We start from the raw sequence: 24,970 nt of genomic DNA on the forward strand, positions 1-24,970 counted from the left end.
TGAAAAAAGTGAAAACTCAAAAATGGTTCATTTTTACATTATACATATTGGGGTTAAACTATTGCAAGTAATCACACCTATTACCTCCTAACGGGAAACCGTCAAATTACCAATAACCCTGTATATATATATAGCCTAACGAAGTATATGGTTCAGAAAAAATGCCTTATAAACGTCAGTAAACAGAGTAAGATAAAGATATTATTATTTACATATAGAGTATATACTATAATGCAACTGTCATTTATACTAATTTTATTAAACAGTAGCAGAACTACAGTTCTGGTACACCAGATGGTACGATTATTTTTTTGCAACCAAGCCTTGCTCATTTTACGTCAGTCACGGCGCACTATCTGTTAAGACAGATATAAAACGTGCTTATAAAAATAAACTGCAATAAATCAACTACAATATACCACGGAATACTTCTTAGGTGATGAATTTTCGACAAAACTGTTAAGACTTACCGGTTTTTTATATCATTCAGTTATTTTAAAAATGATATTATGTAGATGCATATTTGAAAAAAAAATACAGCAGATTAGAGAAAAAATCGATTCTGGTACTTGCAATATCATTTAAATTACATAATAATAAGATAGAGTGCTGATCCTACAAATGATAGGACTCTTTGATATTTTGATTCCAAAATTGCATCCAATAACTCGATTGATTAACAATATTTTTAAAATAAAATGAAATAAATCGAGATGCCATTGAATTGCATTAAGTTCCTAGGAAGCTATTGAAGGAGGTACATGGAATTGCAAAATGTTAAAATTCCGTTCTTAAGGTTTTTTAATAATAGGATTTTTGATTTGACTGTTAAGATAAGTCTAGCCAGCCTAACTGCTGGATAGCAGAGAAAATTTTACCTTAGCAGACTATGGTCCGGATTTCCCGTATACTGTGAATATTCGTTTAAATATGCATGCATACATGTTTTTTCCCGTTTTAACAAGTTCTATTTTATCACAGTAAAATACATCAATTTGTTTAAATATATTGATGACTCATATTTAGTGATGTTTACAGTTCGACTACATTACACAATACTTAAGTTAAATACTGATCACAGTTAGCTCAACAAGTTGCGAGATGCAAAAGTATTTTTTCTTAGTAATTTTAACTATTCAGCCATTCGGCATTAAAAAAGCCATTGAACATACCGTGTCACACGATTCTCATCGCTGAAAGAATTGAGTCTAGCTTATGTCATTTTTTTCTAAACGTGTACTTTGCCCGGCGTGATCTGTGCCACGCCCTGGAATATCTAGGACAACTTCGGGAGCTATTCAACGAGCATCATGTCATTTCCAGCAGATTATTTTCGAAGCCATTAAAAGAGACGGTTATTTCTGTTACAGAAGGAAGGTCGTCCGCTTAATTCTCCTTCGGCTAGCTCGTCGAGAAAATTCTCGCTACACGTCTCGTTCGGCACTTCTAGGTGGAGGAACCGGGTCTTTCAGTGACTTATCGTAGGTACAGGTCAATCGAAAAGGGACGCTCTGAACGCCTCGAAGACTCCGCTTACAGAGGCGGTGGTCCGGGGGACGTGGTGTCGGAGACTATCAAGTAGGCACTCTGATATCACGTTGCGATCCTACCTCAGTAGGAGTCTGTTGGAGGCTAAACTCCAGGACAAGGTGGTCCTCTAGGGGAGGCGTGGTTGATCCGGCATCGAGGAGGCTGCTGAAATCCACAGAGGTTGTTTCATGGGTCCATTTTGCGGAATGTGGGGGTACAACTGGCTTTTAAGAGGCCCCTTCCTCATAGTAACTTATTCTATTCGAGGGTTCACGAAGAGGACCCCCTCGAAGGGTGAGTATCATCGTCTAGGTGACGGTGATTTAGGTGCAGGTCCAGATGAAGTAAGTAAGTAAGTAAGTACAGATAGAAGGTTGTTAAGACGTAGATCTGATTTTGGGGTATTTAAAACCATGTGAGACATCGTCATGTTAAATAAATTGCGTATTTCCTTCACAAAAAAAAAATTGTTCGCAAAAGTTTATTAAAGTAATTAATATTAAAGTAATATGTAAACTTAACATTTGCTTGCAATGAATTAGTGATTAAGTATCTAGGATTTTCGTATATGTTTTATAGTATGTCACCAGTGAGTGCCTCTTAAGGACATTTATGAGAATAATATTAGGGTTTTATGGGTACCACAAATCACGCCTAATTCAATGGCACGCTCAATTCAATATTAATAATAATGAACCGTTTCATTTAATATGCCACATTTATTATTTATTTTAATAAAACTGACAAGGCGGACAGAGAAAACTATAAAAGTTCCGTTATTTCAACTGAATGAAACTTGTAAACCGTAAAACCCTAAAATTAAATATATTTATAAGATGTATTTGATAAATGTAACAAAATTTGTTAAAAGTGTAAAAAACGTGTTAGTATTTTAACTAATAAGAAAACTTTCATGTTTGATATTTTGTACGTTGTCAATTTATGACAATAAATCCAATGCCAAGAAGACAAGTTAATAAATTTTTACCTTGAATTGACATGACATCATTGGTCCAAGTTAAAAATAATCATTACTAATTCATGAAAAGCTTATAGTAGTCAAAGTTAATATAACTTAGAAGTAATATTAGACTGGATAAGTGATAAATTAAATAGGGTTGTATTATAAGTATAAGAACTCTATATTATATACAATATAAAATAAAGCAAATCGTATGGAATACGATGCAGTATAGATAAAAAAAAAACGAAAATATTTTTTATTTCTCTTGCCGTTGGAATACTATGGAAGTTGTTTTTCTGAAATCTTTAACTAAAAATCAATAAATAAGTAAATAATAAAAAGAAACCAATAAGAGTGTTTTGAATGATAAATCAATATACATAATGCTCACAGACATTAAGTTTCTTAAGAAAATAATCGTAGATTATGGCAGTATATGAGCATGATACATGATAGATGGCAACTGTGTGAAGATTTCGAAAGTTACCTCTACAAAACTGCTAGCAGAGTTTATGATGTTTCCATCGAAACATTACTAACCGACATACATGCCAAAGGATTAATTCTGAATTTCCATTTCGATTTTTGTTACTAAAATCGCTAATCTGCAAAAAAATATTAAACTATAAAATTGTATCAAAAGAGTATTGACTTATATGTATACTACTAGACAAGCTGTTCAAAATTGAAATTGTGACACAGTAACGGAAAAGGGAAAGAAAAAGGGAGGGGAAGTTAATTCGGTGATTAATTTGAGACGATCGCGCAGATGTAGCACAATGTCTCTAATGTTTTTCTCTTTGTCTCTTAAGTTTTTTTTTTAGCATTAGCAGCCTGTAAATTTTCCCACTGCTGGGCTAAAGGCCTCCTCTCCCTTTGAGAAGTTTTGGAGCATATTCCACCACACTGCTCCAATGCGGGTTGGCGGAATACACATGTGGCAGAATTTCGTTGAAGATTCTCTAAGAGTTTTGTAGTTAAATTATTTAATTCAATAAGGGTCATGATTGTAGTAGTATAAACAGTTTAGACAATAATTATAACAACATATATTTAGGAGATTTAGGTTAACATTTAGAAGAAAACAGAAATTAATTGAATGCTTACTTGAGGAAATTTACGCCCACAGAAGACTAATTGTTTTGAGAGAATATTTTTTACGGTATCAAGAAATAAAAATCTAGCATTTTTGTAAAAATAGTTGTTTGTAATAGTATTTGTTAAAATAAATTTATTTTTTCGCTATTAGTATATCTGTTTCAAGTATATATGTGCCTTAATCTATGTCGGCATATCGGTTCTACTGCTCTATGTTAGGTTAATCTAGTAAAGAGTAATCGAAAACGCATATCAAAATGTAAATACATTTCTGCTGTCAACAACTGTTAGCTCCTCTTGGTCGCTCGTATTCGATTAAATGTGTCGTGGCCAATTGACCGTAACTTAGTGCGCAAAATCTCAGTACCGAAATCGCGTTTAGTAGTAGTTATACATACATACATATAGGTCAATGCAAAAAAGATACGAGAAGCAGTTACTGTTAAGAAAATAATTATTACTATCATTATTAATAAACTGTGTTCCTTCTGTAAACTGAATTAATATTGTTCTAGCCTCGAGCAGTGATTTAATTTAAGCAGATAGCTAATATAATAAGAAGTATCTTAGACTACTTTGGTTTTAAAATTATATATAAATAATAATAAAGTCATTCTAAAATGTCCAAATATTGTCTAATAACGCGCGCAGCCTTCGCGCCGGCACATCGATTTCCTCCAACCAACGACTTAATATCACAAAAGCTGCCTAATACAGAATTAATAAGTTATAGTAAAAACTGCGAACTGAACAATAACTTTTTTGTTAAATTCAAACGCGTACGAAGTCGCGGGCACAATTAGTCTGTAAAATCTTCAAAATATTCATTTAAATTACATACTGTAAAGAGCCATTTTAATCTTTATGAAATGCACAATGTATTTAAGGTAATTAATTGGATTAGGATTAATGCTGTATTGCCTAAAATCGCTTCGAAAATAAGCCATTATTTCTCGTAAAAAGTAAAAAATGGTTATTGCATGTTATCCCTAAGAGATAGACATATACCACCGCGGACTTTTTGTAGACTTTTTTAAGGGGTACAATACTGTAGTACATTATTTTAATCTATTTTGTAGAATTATTTTATGTCACATAAAATGAACAATTCAGATACTATTATTTACTCAAATTAAGAAGGATCCTCTTAGTTTATTTCTTATTGATATTCGGAGGTCCGACTTTACAATCCCGTCTGGGTCATCCACTCATCAGTATATTCGATATTCGTTCGCAAAAGAGGAACAATTAGTATTGTAGTGAGTGAGCTAGGGTAATTATAGACCCAAGGAAGATCTTTGTTCCCAATGTTAGTGGCGAAGGGATAGTTACCACTTACCATCAGGTGGTACATTAAACTCCACCCCGATCGTAATTTTTTTTTTTTTTTCAATTTTATAACGTAAATTTGGTTAAATATATATATATATATATATATATATATATATATATATATATATATATATACACCACGTGAATTTAAGGTTATTGTCAATCTTGTTCACCTTAAAAGTATATTATTTTATGTAAGTTAAGGTCGGAATCAGCAACCCAATACATAACATCTTGGTGCAGAAAAGCGAGAAGACCCGACCGCTAATAAAGGGACCAGGAACAAAAGAAGAAGAACAGGTTAAAGGCAAGACATAACTTCGAAAAGCAGAAATTCATGCCGTGGGTTCGAAATTTTGCGTTTCCAACAGTTTCCTCTTAGAAAATGATAATGTTCCCAAGGCCATGTTAAAATACCATTATTCGTGGATTCGTGAGGTAGTAGGTATTTCATATTTTCTAATTTTTTTTTATTTGGTCAATATTTTTTATTCTTTAAATGTAACTATAGGATATCCGAAATAAACATCAATTCGTAAACGGAAGCGGTCTGATTAAACATTGATTGTAATTTTGTTTTTGCTTTGTATTATACTTAAAGAGAGTAGCTAATTGTATTTTACGACTATTTATTTATTTCCCATTTTTGGATGATTGCGATAGTGTGTGTCCTTTGAGTAAATGGTATAAGTTGAAAAGCACATTGAAACTTTATCGCTATTGTTAATTACTTTAAAGTGGTGTTACTCCAGAAACAAATGCTCGTGGTTGTAGAATACTACTATCTTTTAATTTTCAAGGAACACAATGAAAGCTAAAAGATGGCAATAATAAATGATTTTCCGTAAAAATTGTTCTTAACTTAACCAAATGGTTATCTTTAGCTTTGGAACCCTTAGAAACCTTAAAAAAATTGGAATTCAAAAAATACATCATAGTTTAATTACTTATTACGTTGTAAATTTTTTTTTACATAGTATATATCATTATATTTTGTATATCATTTTCATACGCTTTTAAATGATATTTAATTTAAGAGCGTTTATTCCAATTGCCGCTTTCCAGTTTCTGTAATTTTTAAGCTTATGTGCGTGTAGCTGCGTATGGGTGTATAACTACTATAGTCAAGCCTGTCGATACAAAGTATCGTGATACTATTACATTACTTATTTCGTATATATTTTCTATGAATTTTATTTTTAGATGTATACAAAATAAAATGTTATACGAATCATAATAAATTAACGAAATAACTAATTTGTACTGGATATACACATAGTTAATACATACAAAATTAAAACTTAGAATAAAATATTAAAATCGATTGTCACTCATTAGTCCATTGAAATGTTATATTTTTTAGACCTTGCGTTTCTCAGATGACGCAACGGGGTCAGTAGAAGCTGAACCCCAAGTTTGTGGGACTGTAACCCTTTCCCGCTGCCGCCGTCTTAGAAAAAAAGGTGCAATCGCTTTTCACTATATCTCTGTAACTACTGATCTTACAGAAAATGAGTAGACATAATTCATATCAAATCGTTTTTTCTACAATTAAGTTTATAGTACTTTTCAGAATTATCATAATGGATGAATGTGTTACCAAATCAAAAAGAAAATATCGTATCTAAAAAGTCGATCGATTTTTTTTTTAATAATTAACAGAATATAGTTAGATAGTTTAAAATTGAAATAGGATCCTACAATAGTACTATTTTTAAATTATTTTGCTTTATTTATTGATATGAATATCAATATCCAGATCACTCTAGACTTATATTTCATACCTTTTTAATTATTTTGCCGACCGACGTTTCGATGCAGTTGCACCAGTCGTGGTCATGAGCTGTGTAGAGGCAGCCCATACATTGCGAAAGTGTACAAATATATTAGTTTTTAAATAAATTATTTTTGAAAGTGACATGAGTTTTAAAATGTAAAAAGCAGTGATTTTAATTTTATAAAATCATATTTTTTAAAATTTATTTAACCATTTTTTTATATACATTGTATTTGAAATAATATGATAAAACCCATAGAAACTCGAATATTTCAAATATTTTGTTTATAAACATAGTCGTGAGCGAGTGTCGATCATGTAAGTAAACAAAATTATAGACACGAGCTTGTAATTCCTTAAGGAATACGCTTTAAAGGTATTTTATATTATAATCTATTGCCATTCTGTAAAAAGTTGTATTATATTTTGTTTCAAAACATTAATTCAGTGATCAAGCGATACATTTTAATTCTTTGGTTAACAGTTATATCTTCATAAAATGAAGTCAGTATTTAAATGATAATAAGTCAATTACGTATTATTATATAGTATATTAATAGGTAACATGTAATGGGTGCCGTATATTTTGGATAAAGTACTCATAATAATTGAAGTACTCATTACCTTGCTTTTTTATGGAAGTGCCCAATGACGTGTATTAATTAGAATAGGCTACATCTGTTTCATTGCTCGAGTAGTATATAACATTACTATTCATGACAGTTTTATCTATATATGAACATAAATTGTATTATATAGGTAAACAAATACGAGGAGTTAGGTTTTTCAAAAAGCCCTTTCACATCACAGAAAGAGTGTTTGAACAAGTTTCATTACAGACATAACCAAAACAAGCATTTAGTCAGACATGTTATTAAATGTGTTAATAAAATAAAAAACACAGATCGATAACATAGCGTTAATAACAAGGTGCATACATAAAACGAGGTTGGAACCGCCGCCAGCCACAGTGACCCGATGTTTGGATCTTCGAAATAGCGTGGAAGTAATCCGATTACACTTCACTTCTTATAGCACGCATTTAAACACGCACCACCACTAATTATTGTCACTGCACTATGTCACTGATTTGGGATTTTCCCCACTGCAATCCAAATGAAACACTGCAATCCGTTAGAGGAGGTCGCAGAAACACTGATCTGGCGGCGGCGGCGGCATCCATATTTTGTGCGAAGACTAATGACGAACATGCTTACTCTATATTAATTAATAATACCTTGAGCTTAATTCCACAATTATGACAAGCTAAAGCGAGGTTTTTCGGTATATTATAACATATTTTTATTAATAAGTAATTGACATCAATGCCACAAATACATAGAGCGACAAAAACCGTCAACAGGACCGTCGCAGCAGAATAATGAGCCATCTGCTAATATCACTAAGTATCTTCTTTGTTTATTTTTAATGTTGTTAATAGAAAGTAAACATTACTGAGAATAAACAGAACAAAATATAAAATAGTAAGTATCCAAAACAGTACTTCAACTTTAATAACATTTAAATAGTTAATATTTTGCTACAATTTAGTATTTATAAATATGAAATATTGTTAAATAGGTACACTAGATATTTATAAATGTAAAAAATATATATAACACTAGACTTACGTTTTTTTTTCGTTTCCCAAACATGAATATTCAATAGCAGTAATAGCATAACCCTTGTATGTAAATACCAACATAATTTAGAACTTTTTATAGTCTATTCCAACCTCAAGATATTCATAATAGAATTTCGAAAAAATGATTATTTGAACGTCGATGAAACTGTTATCGGAAATTGATTAATAGAGACATTAATGAAGAACTCTTTGTAGCGCAAAAAATAACTGAGCTATTAGCAAAATGCATGGAATACGTAAATCTAAACTTTGTTATACTTTATTTCTTTCTCGATTGGAATAGGCTTTAGTTACTTTATGAATTAATTGTAACTTAATAAAACGAAAGGATACTTTAAAACAACTTCTGATTATATATTATTTAAGTATCAATTAGTAATTTGAACATAATATGAAATCCAATAGTAAATCGACATATAACTACTAAATTATTAATTTCAAAACTACTCATTATGATCTACTTACACATTTTATCTTTATATAAATGATAATGTATTTTTAAATTTTGATTTGTAAAAAAAATGTATAGTTCATACGTAGGTACAAATGTTGTCTGCATGTTATACAGTCTCACAAATATACCTTAAAATATATAAGTATTTGTTTACGTTATCTCAAAACAATCGTAGTTTACTGTTGCTTGGTTTGGAACAACAAAACAATGTAGCGCTAAGTTCTTTTTAATAAAGTCGCCTGTCATATTAATTAAATCACATTGGATATTGTTATGTAATTTATGGGTTTCTAAAAAGATCAGAGCAGCATTACTATTTAATCGTAATTTATAAAATGATACTAACAGATGGCCATTGTAGCTAAAGAAACAAATACTTACGAGAGATGATAGCGCGAAGTGCTGACGGGTGCAGGTGCCGAATTCACGGAGGATGAAGAACCTGAGTAGCCAGAGCCAGCAGGCGACGAGCCGGCAGAAGGCGCGCCCGCGGACGATGGTATAGCGGCTGGCTCGTAGTACTCAGTAGTAAGAGTTCGTTCGTCCAACACGTGCTCAATGTTATGAGCCTTTGATGCAGACTTGATGTCCATAAAGGCAACAGTGGCACACACACCGCTATTAGCAGCCCCGTTCGTACTCGCACTTGGGCTCTCCATTCGTCCCAACAACTTGACATTCTGGACTCGGCCATAGCTGTAAGAGACAAACAGTTATATAATCCAATTAAAATTGGTTAAATTGAATGTAATTACACATCACATAAAAGGCACAAAATCTACAACTTCGTATTTCACCATTTTCTTCATATTTATTTGTCCCTTCCTGGTTGATAAATAATACATATGTAATGTAAGCCTGAAAGAATGTACATGTACATTATAAATTTGCCAAGCGTAATGTTAAACCCGGTTACTATCGTTTTATAGTTTACTAGAAAAACGATAATTTAAATTTCAAAATGAACCTTAAGAAGTCGTTCAAGGACATATTTGTTATAAGTAAGAAAACAATAACTTTTTCTATATTAAAATAATAATAATAAAACAAATATAAAAAAAATTACTCCTTTCTCCTATTAAACTACAATAATTCGTTTATTCTAATCTAAGTATTATCTTACATTTTGAATACAAATAAAAATGTCCAGTTTAATCAATAAAAAACTGAACTGTGACTTTGTATTGACATTACATTAGAAATAAACTATTAAGAGAAAAAGTAATTAATGAATCATTTGATTAATAAATTACCCAGAAATTATAATGAATGATACTTTTTGTCAGATTCACGGATATCCTTGAATATCCAATTCTATTCATCGTTAGTTTCAGATAAAATGAGTCGGCGAAGTTTTCAGCGAAAAAGTTTGAAGGGAAATTAAAGAGAAATTGTAAATACTGGAGGCTCATCTGGTGGAAAGTGACTAAATCAAGGTGATATCGATGAAATTTGGAATTATGATGCAGTAACCGAAGATGAAGTTCAGCGGTCGGGATAATCCAAACCACTCCTCAAAATATTCCGCAAAGTGCTCAATCATCTTTGCGCAAAGCCAATTGATCGAACAGATCACAAAGGGTTTGATTATCAACAATTCGAGTATATCTACGATGAATATAGTCAAATTGAAAAAGCTGGTACAGGGAAGCCTCCCACCCAGATCTAGCAATCAACTCATAAAAATCAACTTCAACGTAAAATGTAAATATTTTTTTTTTAAAGAAAAGTAAAATATTTTAATAAAAATAAGACTAGCATTTAAGTCAGGGTCTTATACAAATGTAAGGCAATGGAAGGTTAAAAGAAAACAGAACAATATAACATTACTTCTATGATAATACATATTCAAAATTTTGAAAATACAAATAAACATATAAACAATAAACATAATAAACATATTATATTACTATTTCACAAATTATTACTTTAAATAATGACAAAAATTTAATTAAATCCATTTTATTTGATTTATACATCTGTATATTTCTGAATTTGACACTTTTCCAGTTATTCCTATATATTGTTTAGGCAACAAATTGTTTTATGTATTCAATTGATCTGGCTTAAAAAGTTGAAATAAAATGGCAAAAATAATAGTAATATATTAATGAATAACCAAAAAATTAATAATTTCTATTCGTAAGTAGTAAGTACTCATCATTAACAAGTCCATATCAATATAAATCGTACATTTTATGTCTATTTTGTACAAAGTATTTATGTATTTAAAAAACATTTGAATTATGAAGGTCACCTATGGCGTGAAATAAAATAATTCTAATTAAGATTTCTTAAAAGTGGCGCCGTGTGCCGCAGCTACAACTACAGACGCCTGATCAACTTTACTAAAATGGCATACGGGCCTCGTATTTTGCACTACTGTCGTGCTACTGTTTTGTGTGCTTGTACAACTGTCATGTCAACCGCAAAATATTACAAAATAATTACGTGTTACATTTAAACATATTCATTTATATACAGTCTAAAAAAAACGATCATTTCCAAAACTTAATTATGAAAGCTAAGCTTCAAAGAAAAAAAAGCAAATCACTTGTAGTTTTCCTACAAAGATAAATACCCTTTTCAGAAAAAAAAATAAATGAACTAAATATCGTCGCCCACGTTCGTAATTTTCCTGATAATATTATCGATGGGATGAATGAAATCTTTTTTCTGTCAGGTTAGATTGAGATTATGTACACAAATAATGATTATTATAATTAATTAAAAAGAGATAAAGTTACGGATTTCGGGGTTTTTGTGAAAATATTATAAAGTTTGTTTTTCCGGTTTCACTCAGAAACTACTACAAATCCGATTATTTGGAATATTAATATTATTTTAGTTTATATGTTCGGGTGGGACTACATACTATGTTTTATGTTGCAACAATAAAAAAGAGACCAAGTATGGACAACTCTAATGGTGACAAAGTTTTAAACATTTTATAAAGATTAGATACTTTTTACACTTTAAAATTTTCTATATTACTAATAATATATAAAGAGGAAAAAATTGGTTGTAGAACTGTTTATAATGGATAAATTCAAAAAATACTCAACTGATTTAAAAAATCGTAAATGTCACTATTAGTAGTGTGTTGCATAAAATATTGATGATATATGAAATATTGTAGTACATGTAAATAATACACATAATTAATTACTAAAAAAAAACGCCATACTGTAGTCGATTATGAGGTGTAACATCTCACATCTCACCCTGGTAATAAGCAACATCAACATTATAACCTCTCGGAAAATGGGCTGCTACCATCTGACAGCCAACAAATTAAACAATACTGAGTAAACCATTTGTCAATACTGAACAAACAATTACTGAAACGAATTTGTAATAAACAAGTTACTCAATTAATAATATTTATCGCAAGTTACGGTGTTTCACTTTTTACATTTGATTGACGGGAAAAATAGACGGGATTATTTTAATGTTTTTTTAATTACTATTAATTTACTTGGAGGTAGGTGCCTTTGTGCTAGCCCGGCTAGGTAGGTACCACCAAGTCATAGTTTAGTAGATATCATCGTGTCCAAATATAATGAACTACGACAAAAATAATTTAACACGAAATGGGTGGTTAATTATATTCTTCATATTTCTCATTTATGACAGGCTTATAGGTAATTGAATATAAACTAATAAATAAACGTTATAAAATACATATACCAACTTAATTTTTTTTATCAAGCGCATTTCTCATTTTTTCTATTTAGAATTGCTCCAGTGCAAAACCGGGGCGGATCGCTAAAATCTATTACGAGATATTTCAATAAGCACGTGAAAACAAGGGCGTGTTTTACAATGCAGACGTATTAGGACAGTACGGGCCGATAGATCCGTTGGTGAATGTTTTTATCTTTTAAAAATATTACATAGGTTAAAATATTTAGTAGCCGTATATTACTCGTACGAAGTCGGGACGGGTAGCTAGTATAATATATGTAGTATACATTACTTTAAGGCTGTTAAAATATATTTCAAACTATAGAACATATACAAATAAGAAAATATAAAGTTGTTCTTACAGTAATAAAAAGAAAATTCACGCTAAATAATTTATAGTTTTAAGAACGGACTCCGCTAAATTAAGTATTTTATATTATGTCTATTTTAAGTATTTAAAGTACACTTTGATAACGTTCAGACATAAACAGACTGGTGACGAACGCATTCAAATAAATTAAACACGAAACTTTGTAAATAATATTTTTATATTCAAAGTTAAAATAACTTAGTATGTACAGATATTTACGATACTTCTTAATCTACAGACAATAATTACCAACTATAACCATAATATCCTTATTAAAAAATATATATAAATAGAAAAATGAAGATGATCGGTGTTTTTATTAATAAATTAAAATTTATTTAGAAAGTTACAAAAATATGGATTTAGTATCACAAAGACCTTTTAAAACACAGAATTATAATAGATTCAATTTTTAATTTGATATATAAACCAATCTTGATTAAATTAAGATCGAGATCATTTTAAGACAAAATTATGATAATATATTAATTATTATATACATAACTTTAGTTAGATCGTCATATTGTAATTATTAGTTTATTTTCAAATTAGTTAGATAGAAAAGGTGATAAAATAATATTTTTAGATGAATAGTCATAAAACTTGTATCGGGGGAACAATGTTTTAATAATATATCAGCAATATCAACAGGATATTGTTACATGATTCAATTACGTAACAAATAACTTAATATAAAAATATTCATTTTAAAAATAAGATTTGCTTACTTGCTGTATAAAATAGTGCAAAATATAATATTGGCCGATTACACTAATAATATGAACAAGGCAATCAGATATATAAAAATTTCAGTCCAAAATAACAAGCCTCATTATAGAGAAATGTAATATCAAAAAATGAATAAGATTATTTTTCCTCAGGATTTAGTTATAAAATAACTAATTAAAAAGCAAAAATATTATAAAGCAAAAGAGACAACATAATTGATATGAACACGTCTAACCGGGCGCCCTCGCTGAGCGCGACCGCGCCGCAGCGGGCAACGCGCGTCGTCATGACGCGGCGAAACTACAAAAAAAAAATATGCGCCGTTGCCGCTTTGAATGTGGTATCGAACAACAAGCGCTGTTGCCACTTCGTCAGACTTGCTTTACTACATATTTCATTATATTTCTTCTTTATAGCTCGTCATTCGTCGTTTGTCTTTTAACGAAGTTTTTATCTTTGTTTGTGGCAGCTTAAATATAGAACGTGAATCACAAGGAGATACTAAACGTACTTAGTTTTAGAATTTTATTTAAATTACGCAGTAACTATTTTATGTAAACAGTTAAATTAGACCTTACAACGTAGAAAGCAACTTTGAAACTAGTACAATCTATAAAGAATGAACATGTCATTCATATGTACTTTCAAATAAAGCATTTTTTTATCTTATTAATTAGTTTCCGGCGTTGAAATCAATAACAAAATATATTTTCTTTCAAGAAATATACAAAATGTATCTAAACTACCATTCTATAAAACGATGATTAGATAAACAGAATTTTTCATTATTCTGCAATATGTCTATCTCCGCTGAATAATTACAAGTAAATTTTATAGAAATAATACGTTATATGGATAGATAACGAGAAACTTAACAGTGGCGAGTGATTAAATCGGTCGATGTCTAGTGCGACGTTGCCAAGTTTACTCTTACAACATGGCCGCGCCCGCTGTGCCCGTTTCCGTGTGAAACCAACTTGCTGCGTCTGTGTATAAAGGCATAGGCACTGGTAGTGGTGCGACGATGATAGCGCGAAGCGAACCGAACAGCAGGATGCGAGGGTATGAGGGTGGGGGGAAGGGCAGATACCGGCTTGATGACGTCAGTCTACTTTCTGAATAACTACTTCACTTTGTTATGCTGACTACATACAACCTGGTTTGGTATACACATTTTCCTGTATTAGCATTATAATATAACTTATTTAAGTTTGGAACGATTTCACTGCAGTATATTGATTTTTTTATATGACTTATAATCGAGTATATCCATCTTGAAGGGAAAGTCATAAAAACTACAGATTATCAGTTTTACACGAATATTATTCGTTTTATTAAACTGTATTAAATAATTTGTCATTTTTGTATACTGATTGGTTTATAAAATACATTGTAGAGCTTAGGTTTACGTTTAAGAACAGTTTACAATGAATCATTAGTGCACCGTTCATTCGCATGCTAAAGTAAAACGGACGAGTTACCGTTACAATGATCTCGGCAAGTGAAGATATATGTATGCACATACAATATATACTATATTAGATGCATACATCCAAAAGTATAACCATACACATATTTTAGTTTTAAAAAGGGGTCATTGTTTTTAAGATGTTCTATAATTTTGTAAACAAAATTCATTTTAATCCGCAATTTATTCGAAAATGACAAAAGGCCAAAATAAAAAAGATATAGATATTTTAATATATTGTATAATTACGAAACAGAAAAATCTGACCTGGGACACCTGACATATATAACGATTTTTGAGGAAAAAAATCGCTTGGATGTCGCAAAAATTTTACATATAATATAGGTAATACCTATACATCCAATATCTTTATATTATGTCTATGAACTAAATTAAATGTCAATCAAATTGATTTTTATTTTAGCAAGAATAAAAACAAACGAACAAAATATTCAATTTTATTACTATCTATATCTATCTATCGGGTATTATTTGAAAAATGTATTTTACAAAAAATATCAGTAATTAATTATATTAGTATAATAAATTAAAATGAGGAAAATTATTAAAAAGTAAAAATGTTTTGTAAACATAAAATATATCAATTAGGTTAAATATAAACATTTAATTTTGTTGTTGAGTGCATATTGGAATAAAGAGTTTATTGACCTCAAAAAGTACAAGCCTAGGTATTTTAACTTTCACCAAAGAATAACGTGTCATAGGTACCATACCATACATTTTGATATGAAAGTTTAAAAATTGAATAATTATTCTGCGCTTATTTAATTTAAAAAATAAATTAAGCTAACAAAATATAACGTGAAATATATGTTTTTGTGGTCGAAGAAACAATTTTAGTATTGTTTCGTATATTATAAAGACCAAAATTCCGAATTAAAACTTTACGTGTTTTTAATTAATAAATAATCAATAATTAATCAGTAATTCGTGACAAATATTTATATTATACGTAATAAAAAAAATCCATAATTGAAAGAAATTATTATTCTTTAATTATTATTAATGTTAATTTTGATGCCAAAATATGAACATGCTTCTGTGAACCGCCTGATATTATCACACCTCATAAGATTACGGATAAGTAATAAGCCGATGTTATATATAATTATCAACCGGTGTATATCGCCTTTAATTCACGATAAATTGCGATATACGTGTATCCTATAACAAAATAAAATTCATTTATAACTTTATTATTGGAATAAAAAAAAAAAACAAATATATTTATCTACGCGCATGTTTATTATGAACTTAAAAGTTACATACTATTTACATCCATTTTCAATGTCAAGAAATTTATTTTATTTTTTTAATTTAAAGAGGTAGAACACTGCAATGAGATGAGTAGACGGCGGGATGAACCGAATGTGGGTGGTTTTTCGGAAACCAAATAATATTAATCCAAATGTGCGACAAAATTAACTCACCGAATAATTCAATAAAATTATATATGGAAACTATTTACCATCTACTACGAACTAATGTTATTACAAACAGATATCTTTTTTTACTAAACACTACTACACTACACTTTTATTTAATCTAAAATAAAGGCTAACAAAAACTATACGAAATTCCAGGGATAAACATTTTAAGACTAATATCAATAACTTTACAATAATAAGCGGAAGGAAGATGTAGAATATTTAGAAAAAAATAATTTATCTATAGACGCTCAAATAAAATCAAAATTAAATTGTATGATTTATGTAGGGTTAATTTAGTTTGGCAGCAGATGCTTCTTATTTAGCTTTGGACAACCACCTTAAGATTAATTTAATAATAAAACCTATTTTTTATAGCAGTAAATTTTCCGAATACTGAACAAGTAATGAATATTCAGCCCAGCCCTTATAGATACGATTAATAAAATGTATCAGAAGTTCAAGGAAACTGCAACTACGTAATTAAATTTATGTTGTAGGTATATTTATAACGTAGAAAGGTACAATAGCGCGGCGCCCAAGAGTCGATTTTATAAAACAGGCCATCGCCGCCAGTGCGCAACAGGGGTGAGGGGATAGGGGTTCAATCCGGTCGGGTCGGTCGCCAAGCCTGCGGCGGCCCGGGTTGCTTGCGCAGGTCGATATAGCAGGGCCGCGGGTGGGGCCGGGCCATACTGCACGGGGTGGTGCCCTCAGTGTCACCACGCGAAAGTTGCATAATAACGTTACAGCATCGCATGCTCATAATTATATCAAATGTATTGTGCCACAATTATACTCAACATTTATAAATATGAATTTAATATACGTACACCTAAACGAAATATTAATAAAATATCAAGAACCTATAATGATGACATACATTTTAAATGAACAATTCAACTTAATAATAAGAAACTCTAGTAGTAGTGCACTACATGATTCATTGAAAAAAAAACTGGATCAACTATATTGACAATTGTAATACGCATACATTCAAAAAAAAATAATTTACGTCTCTGGATAGTCAACCAACAATTAAAAACCGATGCACTGTAAGTCGGTTTAATACTTATATTATAGTTACGATTTATTAGCGCACTCACAATTTTTTGTTGGGGATGTTGAGTTTCATCACTGGTAATAAAAATGAAATAATACAATATTATAATAAATTATGTAAGGATTGTGATAGTTTTAATTCCGGGGCCCATAAATATGCATTCTTAAATACATGTACATATTTCGATGGTAATTTTTTATTACAAAAATATCTTCGGTTAATTGGAAGCACCTCATTTTAATAATAATCTTGTAAGTTATATTTACTTGTGTTTTGCTATGTTGTTTGTATTTAAGTTAAATATTTTATCAGTAATATACCATCGTGTTGCACATGTTAGTTTGTTCATAATCTAAGTGTTTTTTCAAGTATAACACAATATAACACTTTACTAGGTATTCACATATCGTACCTTGAAACAAAAATTTAGTTGAATAGCGGTAGCAGACTGGAAAAATAAGTATGCAACACGGGAATAGTATAAATATATATAGAGTACGTAAAATATATGTATATTTCTAAATGTTTAATTATTATGTATTTCGAAATGTTTAATTTAAATTGTCCTTAGAACATCAAACTTTAGAATAAAATGTAAATATGAATTCGAATATCAATGAAAAGTTATCGAATAACATTAAGCTAAATGTTTTACGTAACGAATTGTATTCTTTTATTACGAATTATCGTTCAATATAATAAGCCTACACATACATTCAGAACCGCGTAATAACGACTATCTAGGTAGGTAACTCCGAATTGGCCCGATACGTACAAATATGCGACGTTGCCACACTTCTCGCCGCGCTGGGCGCCACTACATTTATCCAAGGCGAACAGAGCCGTAAGGTGTGCCGATCGACGGTTAGTTGCCAGTTAAAAGCGAGTGAACCGACTCAACGTGTTTGTTGGAGAAGACAAAAACATTTGAATATTATTTAAAACAGTTAATTTTATTCAAATTACATATTTAGTGAATAAGAATAAAAATCTGCAAACTTTACAATATGAAAAATATTACAAAGCTATGGAATAGATTCGTTTTTTTTTTTCAATAAAATGTAATATGTATATGATGACAGGTTATTTTACAGTCTTTATATTATTTATATTTTTTTTTATTAATTACTATTTTTTTATAAAGTTATAAAATGAGTAAAGAAAAAAAATTGTACAATTATTTTTAAGGCCAACCCAGGATATAGTAACACTGAGATTACAACTTACAAGCAAGTCGAGTGAACAAAGAATCGTAACCGTAACACGAAAGTTTAATACTTATAATTGCTATATTTATTTTATTTATTTGTTTATAATGGCACTGAATTATAAAAAACAAATTGAAAGACGGCCATAATTAAGAACTACAAAATGTAATATACACGAGAACAGATGTTACTATATAAGTTTAGTAACGATATATAAGTATAGTAACATCTGTTCTCAATTTTCAAATTTAAGTTTTTTTGTATTTTTATTTATATATAAAATATGTGACTAATCAATATGTAAAAGTAAAATATTTTTATTTTTACATATTTTACTTTAAAGTTAAATTCAGTGCTAAATAATAATGTGACATACATATAAACGATTAATGCATACTATACATTCACAAAAAAATATCCAAAATAAAATATATAATAACATCTGTCTAATATATTTCTGCTCAGAAGGTTGACGACCCGACACCGGTCCCCGCCTTCGCACCAATGTTGCTTTTGGAGCGCGACATTGCAAAACAGTGATGGAGCAGCATTTTACTGTTTGTTGCTGCCGAGTGGCGTACTTACTATTTAGAACAAGTATAAATAGTAAGTTAGATATTGTGTGATTTGACGATAGTTTTGTTATTTAAAATTTTATTTGGAAGTTATTTCAACATACCAACTCAATTCAATTTATCAATCTACCAATGTCTAAGTATTTGCCGTAAACATTTAAATAAAAAATTTGCTAGGTGTTTTATGTATGACTAGTTTTCGCCAGCGGCTTTAACCTAGTGCGAAGTGCGTTTTCACCCAAGTGTCAATTATCCGAGAAAAGGCGTAGTCAACGACACGCGGAACTGGAATCTTTAAAAAAATAGAGGAATAATGTGTTAATTCAATTATACACTACTATCCTCAACTGTCATAATATTTTTCACTCATTTATTAGTCTCAAAAAATAAAAAAATGGATAACTTTTATCATAGGCTGTTATAGACCGAAATCTGAATAAAATGGTGCAAATCTACAGATGGTGTAATTATTATTACACAATCAAAATTGAATTACAAATATAAACAGCATCATTGAGAAAACGGCTTACCGGCCAGATTATCGTAGAAATTTTTCAGCAGTGATTATATCTCAAATAAATTAATGAGATTTTAACTTGGTAAAATGTTTTTAACTTGACATTAACTTTATGCTCAATATACGGGAAACCTCCCCAGCACAAAGGTATATACGAATAGCCGAATTTTCGCCTTGTATAGTTTGAGGCTATGGGCCGGTGTGAAGCACCGTCTTGCCTTGCTGAGCACACTAAGCTTTTTTAAGGTCAATTTGGGTGTACCTTCCAATTGACCGCGGAACTGAACGAGATTCAAAACATCAACGCTACGTAGTATGAGCTGTGGCAGCAATGGGAATGTTCTCAAATCGTATCGTTAATCTCGTAATATCGTTAATATACGACAAATGGTGTCTTTTTAGCGGTTAATACGCAAATTTGTCTTTCGAGAGTTGATTTGTACTAGGTTTAGTCTCAAAGACTCGATTATATATAAGTTTGGTCCGATTTTCGTCGACGTGTTCCCGAGAAATATTTAGCACGGTAGATATATGAAGGTGTTTATATACAAGAAACAGAGAAGGTAATAGTACGCAGCCTTGTGGAACAAAAGAATAGACGAATTTTTAGTCAAGAGCATGGATCGTCAACATCGATCTTGATTTTCCGATCTGTCAAAAAACTGATGATCCAGTTGTATAATTTCCCGGGAAGCTTATAGGAAGGAAGCTTCGAAAGAAGCGCTTTGTAGGCGATATCGAAGGAATAAGCTATGTCCAAACAGGATGCTTATGCCTCCTACTTGGACTCAACTGCTTCCGATCATCTGTTTCAGGTAACTAGAAAATCACCTACTGAACGACCCTGATGGAAACCATACTGGCGGTCGCGAATCAGCTGGTGCTTCTCGAGGTACCTCAGGAGCTAGCAATTTATAATGGATTACATTAACTTGAAAAACAAGGTGATGGCTATAGGCCTATAATTAGAGGGGACGGGATTGGGTGCACGAAAGCACTATTTCAGGAGTTCGAGACGGCACATTTCTCTTCTCTAGATCAGCTAATGCGAGAGACCAGCACGCACGTGTTCCTAAAGGGTGGCGCACCAGTCTCTCGATAATTCTGATAATGTGCACCGTCTTTGCCTAAAGCATTGACTTTTCTGAAGGACATAAAGGTAGAGTTATTTTCCTTTCTAGATGAGCTGATATGTATACATCACGAGACGCAAGTGTATTAGCCCAGATTTGGTAGCGTTCCCGTTTTCGGTGTGACGCAATTTTGTAGAAGCGACCAAACCAAGGCTGGGATTTGCCATCAATGGGTACTGCACAACACACATAGATTATAAAAATTAATAATATTTTATTTTTGGTTTCTGTTTAATGATTTTTCTAAATGCGTCAATTTCAAAATGAAACCAAAAACTCAATTCATTATTGGACCATGTTCTAAAAATTCCAGCACATAGGGACACAAATAAAAAAAACTTGGTTTAACAGGATTGCGCTGTCTTTCTATAAGTTTGTTTTAAGAAGTTTACAACCTTGTTCAGAGACAAGATATATGATACTTTTATTTATAATATTGCAGTTTTGGATTCAATTACACTCAGTATATTAAAAATATTATTTATGTAAACAAAAAAATTGTTATTGAAATCTAGGCTGTAAAACTTGTACTGTAAGAACAAATTAAAAACTCAGTACTAACTACATTGACTATAATAATAACAACATTTAAATAATACACATATCACCATAACATATATGAATATTTTAAATTTTTCTTGAGTGAGATCTTATATACTAGCATTGCAGATTCAAAAAAATCACCCATTACCAAGACAAAGTATTTAAAGCTTAATTTACTACATTAATATGATGATTATTCACTACACGGTTTCTGTTAATTGCAAAAGTTGATAAAGTCGCGTGATGGTAAGTGGCCACCAAAGCCAATAGACACTGGCTCCATAAGCAATTTTAATTATTCCTTGATCTTCTTTGCGCCACTAACCTTGGGAAGTGAGTTATTATTATGTTCTTTTTGCCTGTAGTTACAATGGCTCACCCTTCAAACCGAAACACAACAACACAAAATATTGCTGTTTGGCATTAGAATACATAATGAGTGGGTGGTACAAATCCCTACCACCAAGTATATAGTGTATGTCACAATTATTTTGTTTCTGTAGATGTACTACCATTTATTACTATCAACACAAATTGGCAGGTTGGATATTGGGTTAATTATTTTAATTAATAAAAGCTTTATTTCATAAATTATTTTATATTGTCAAAACAATTAGAGTATTAACTTGATATGTTGTTACTAACATATATATGTAATTAAAAAGTCGAAAAATGTAGCAATGTATCATGTTTAAAGATGATTCCTTTGAATTATATGATTTTATAATTTAAATTGAAAAATTAAAACAAACAACAAAATAATCTTATCATTAATTTAACCTTAAGATTTTCTATTGAAAATACCATAATACCGGAAATTGTATGTAAAGGATGTAATTGTTATTTGTTTACTTCTACTATGAAGTAAACCAATTAAAATTACATCTAGAAAGCTGGCTTGCATTAAACACTTAACCGCTTAACTTTATTGACTGAAATAGAGTCTATAAAAAATAATGTTTAAAATTTCATAATTATTTAGCCATTTGTTTTTACGTTATATGTAGAGGCTAAATTTTGGATATAAGTTTTATCATCAGTTTTGCCTATATCACAGCAGTGCTAAATAACAAGGGGAGGTTTTTATGGCTTATATTGATATGACTAATGTAATGCCATTTCACAATGATGTCTGCTTCTGCTTATCCATAATTCTGTATTTAGATATGGTGTTTGTAAAACCAAAATGTTATTGAGGCGAGTTGCATATTTCTATCAATAAGTTTCATATATTCACTAGAAAGGGAAATATTATTAAGCAAAAATTTTGTTTTTTCAGCATCGTTAGATTTTACCTCCTGTTTGGTGAGTATTTATATCTTAAGTGAATATGTGTATTTACTGTATAGAACACCTGATATTTGACTTTTTTGAAAAACAAATAATTGACTTTTAAAAAAATATATAAAATTTAGCTACAATTTTTTCCTTTTTATATGTACAATATAGTTGGTTTAGAAAACTAACAAACTAACTCATGTTTTACGTGAGTTACATAATAACTGTCTGATATTATATATAAAATATTTTTTTAAACTTTTTAAGTCAACCCATAAAAGTTATTTTTCTTTGTTTATTTGCTATCTAAATTATTTTAACTTATCAAAATATAAAAAAAAAAAAATTAAGCTTTTTATTCTTTTAATTATTTATATTATTTAATTTTTTTCTTTTTAATTCGCATTAACCTTTTATCCAATAAAAGTTATTTTAGTGTTTTATTTTAAACAATATCTCAAGTACATACAAATACCCTTATTGAAAATTCGAAAGTTAAAAGTTACAAATAGAAGAAGAGATCATAATAGATTAATTAAAATGGCAATATTTAAAATGCTAGTCAGTTATAGAGTATTCTTTAAAGATAGTAATAAAAATACATCAATTGCATTAATAATATCGCATTCCTACCACACGCAGTATAGTATTATAAAGATCGCGATATACATATTAAGATAGATAGCATGATTAATATCGAAAATGTACATTATACATACATAGAAGTTTCCAACTTCCTGCATCAAACATGACGACATTATATGTGGTGAAAACAGTTATACGGCTTAAAATATACATAAAAATAGGTTTATAATTTTCATGATTGATTTCTTTATTTGAATCATGATGTTCGCTTAAACTTTAAAGGAGATAACTTACAAGTGCCCCCATTCTATTTATAACGATCAAGTCGTTGGGAAACTAAAAACGACAAATTGAACACACGCATGCTACGAGACATTGAACGAGTAAATTAAAATGGCGGATGTCACGTAAAAGGTTATCAAAATGTACGGCAGCGTTTGAATTGATCACCTAATATATCTTTAAAATTTTTTTAATTTTATTTTTATACTGTCTAACAAATAACATTTTAATGTTTTTTTTTTATAATACAGTAATATTATATACGTGATAAAATTAATAACATAATAGTTCGGATGACGGTACCCAAGGACATAATATTAATTGGTTGATTATTTCAAATTTATAGATTACTACTTTTTGTGTACATATAATCATAATTATTTTATAAGTGATGTATTTTCATCTGATGCATTTAGACCTTATTCATAGTAAATTAGTATGTTATGGTTATATTGTTTGTATTTAAATCGTGTTTTTATAAAGGTGCATCTGAAAAAAATGTGAATCTCTTTTATAAAAGAATTTTACGTTTGTATGTGTATTTAAAAGTTCGACGATATCTCACTTCTATAGTACGAAGGGTAGATATCCTGTTCTGCGTGTTGGACCGTCGATGTTGGATATTTATAGCTAAATGGCGCATTGAAATATTCGAATGTTTCAAAATCATTAAAATACGTGTTGTCACGAAATTAGCATTCCATTTTACATTACCATAAATTAGACGTACATTATAAATTAGTATGGTATATATGGCATAGTACCATGAAGAATTCATTCAATTGTTTGGTTTAAGCATATCGTAGCTGGAATCTAAATATTGAACAGTTTTATAAGAATTAGTTTGGAACACGTATTTTATGAGATATAAACACACACGGCCTACATCAAATTATGACGCACTGCAGTACATTGTCGAAGTAAAATCAGTCGGTCGTGAGTAGACGACCTGATCTTCAGTGTAATTATTTCGTGGTTTATATTATATTAACCATTTAATTTATGTATACTGAAAGAATAGTATCTTTAAATGACCCTGTAATTTGTTTCAAACATAAAAAAAAGTTTTCACCTCAGTCAAAACGTCTCAAATAATTTCCAAAAAGGGTTTTCGTTAATTCAAAATACTCACACGGGATACCTTATTATATCCTGACAAAGATAAACATGCGTTTTGTTCTCGTTCAATTATAATTTATTATTACACTAAAATACAAGTAATTATTATGATAAATGCAATATAGACGGAGCAAATTTTACTTAATGTATATGTAAATATATATA

The 24,970-nt window shown here is 30.2% G+C and overlaps 1 protein-coding gene across 2 annotated transcripts in view; it reads right to left on the reverse strand.

Moving 5' to 3' along the window:
- LOC125069732 (protein split ends) overlaps window positions 1-24,970 on the reverse strand; it is a 75,073-nt gene that overhangs the window by 49,753 nt on the left and 350 nt on the right. For both annotated transcript variants that reach the window (XM_047679293.1, XM_047679292.1), the window contains exon 2: window positions 9,182-9,496. In XM_047679293.1, the coding sequence (XP_047535249.1) occupies window positions 9,182-9,496 (315 nt within the window). The remainder of the gene's footprint in view (window positions 1-9,181; window positions 9,497-24,970) is intronic.

Source organism: Vanessa atalanta, chromosome 16 (assembly GCF_905147765.1).
Source record: "Vanessa atalanta chromosome 16, ilVanAtal1.2, whole genome shotgun sequence".
Classification (NCBI taxonomy): domain Eukaryota; kingdom Metazoa; phylum Arthropoda; class Insecta; order Lepidoptera; family Nymphalidae; genus Vanessa; species Vanessa atalanta.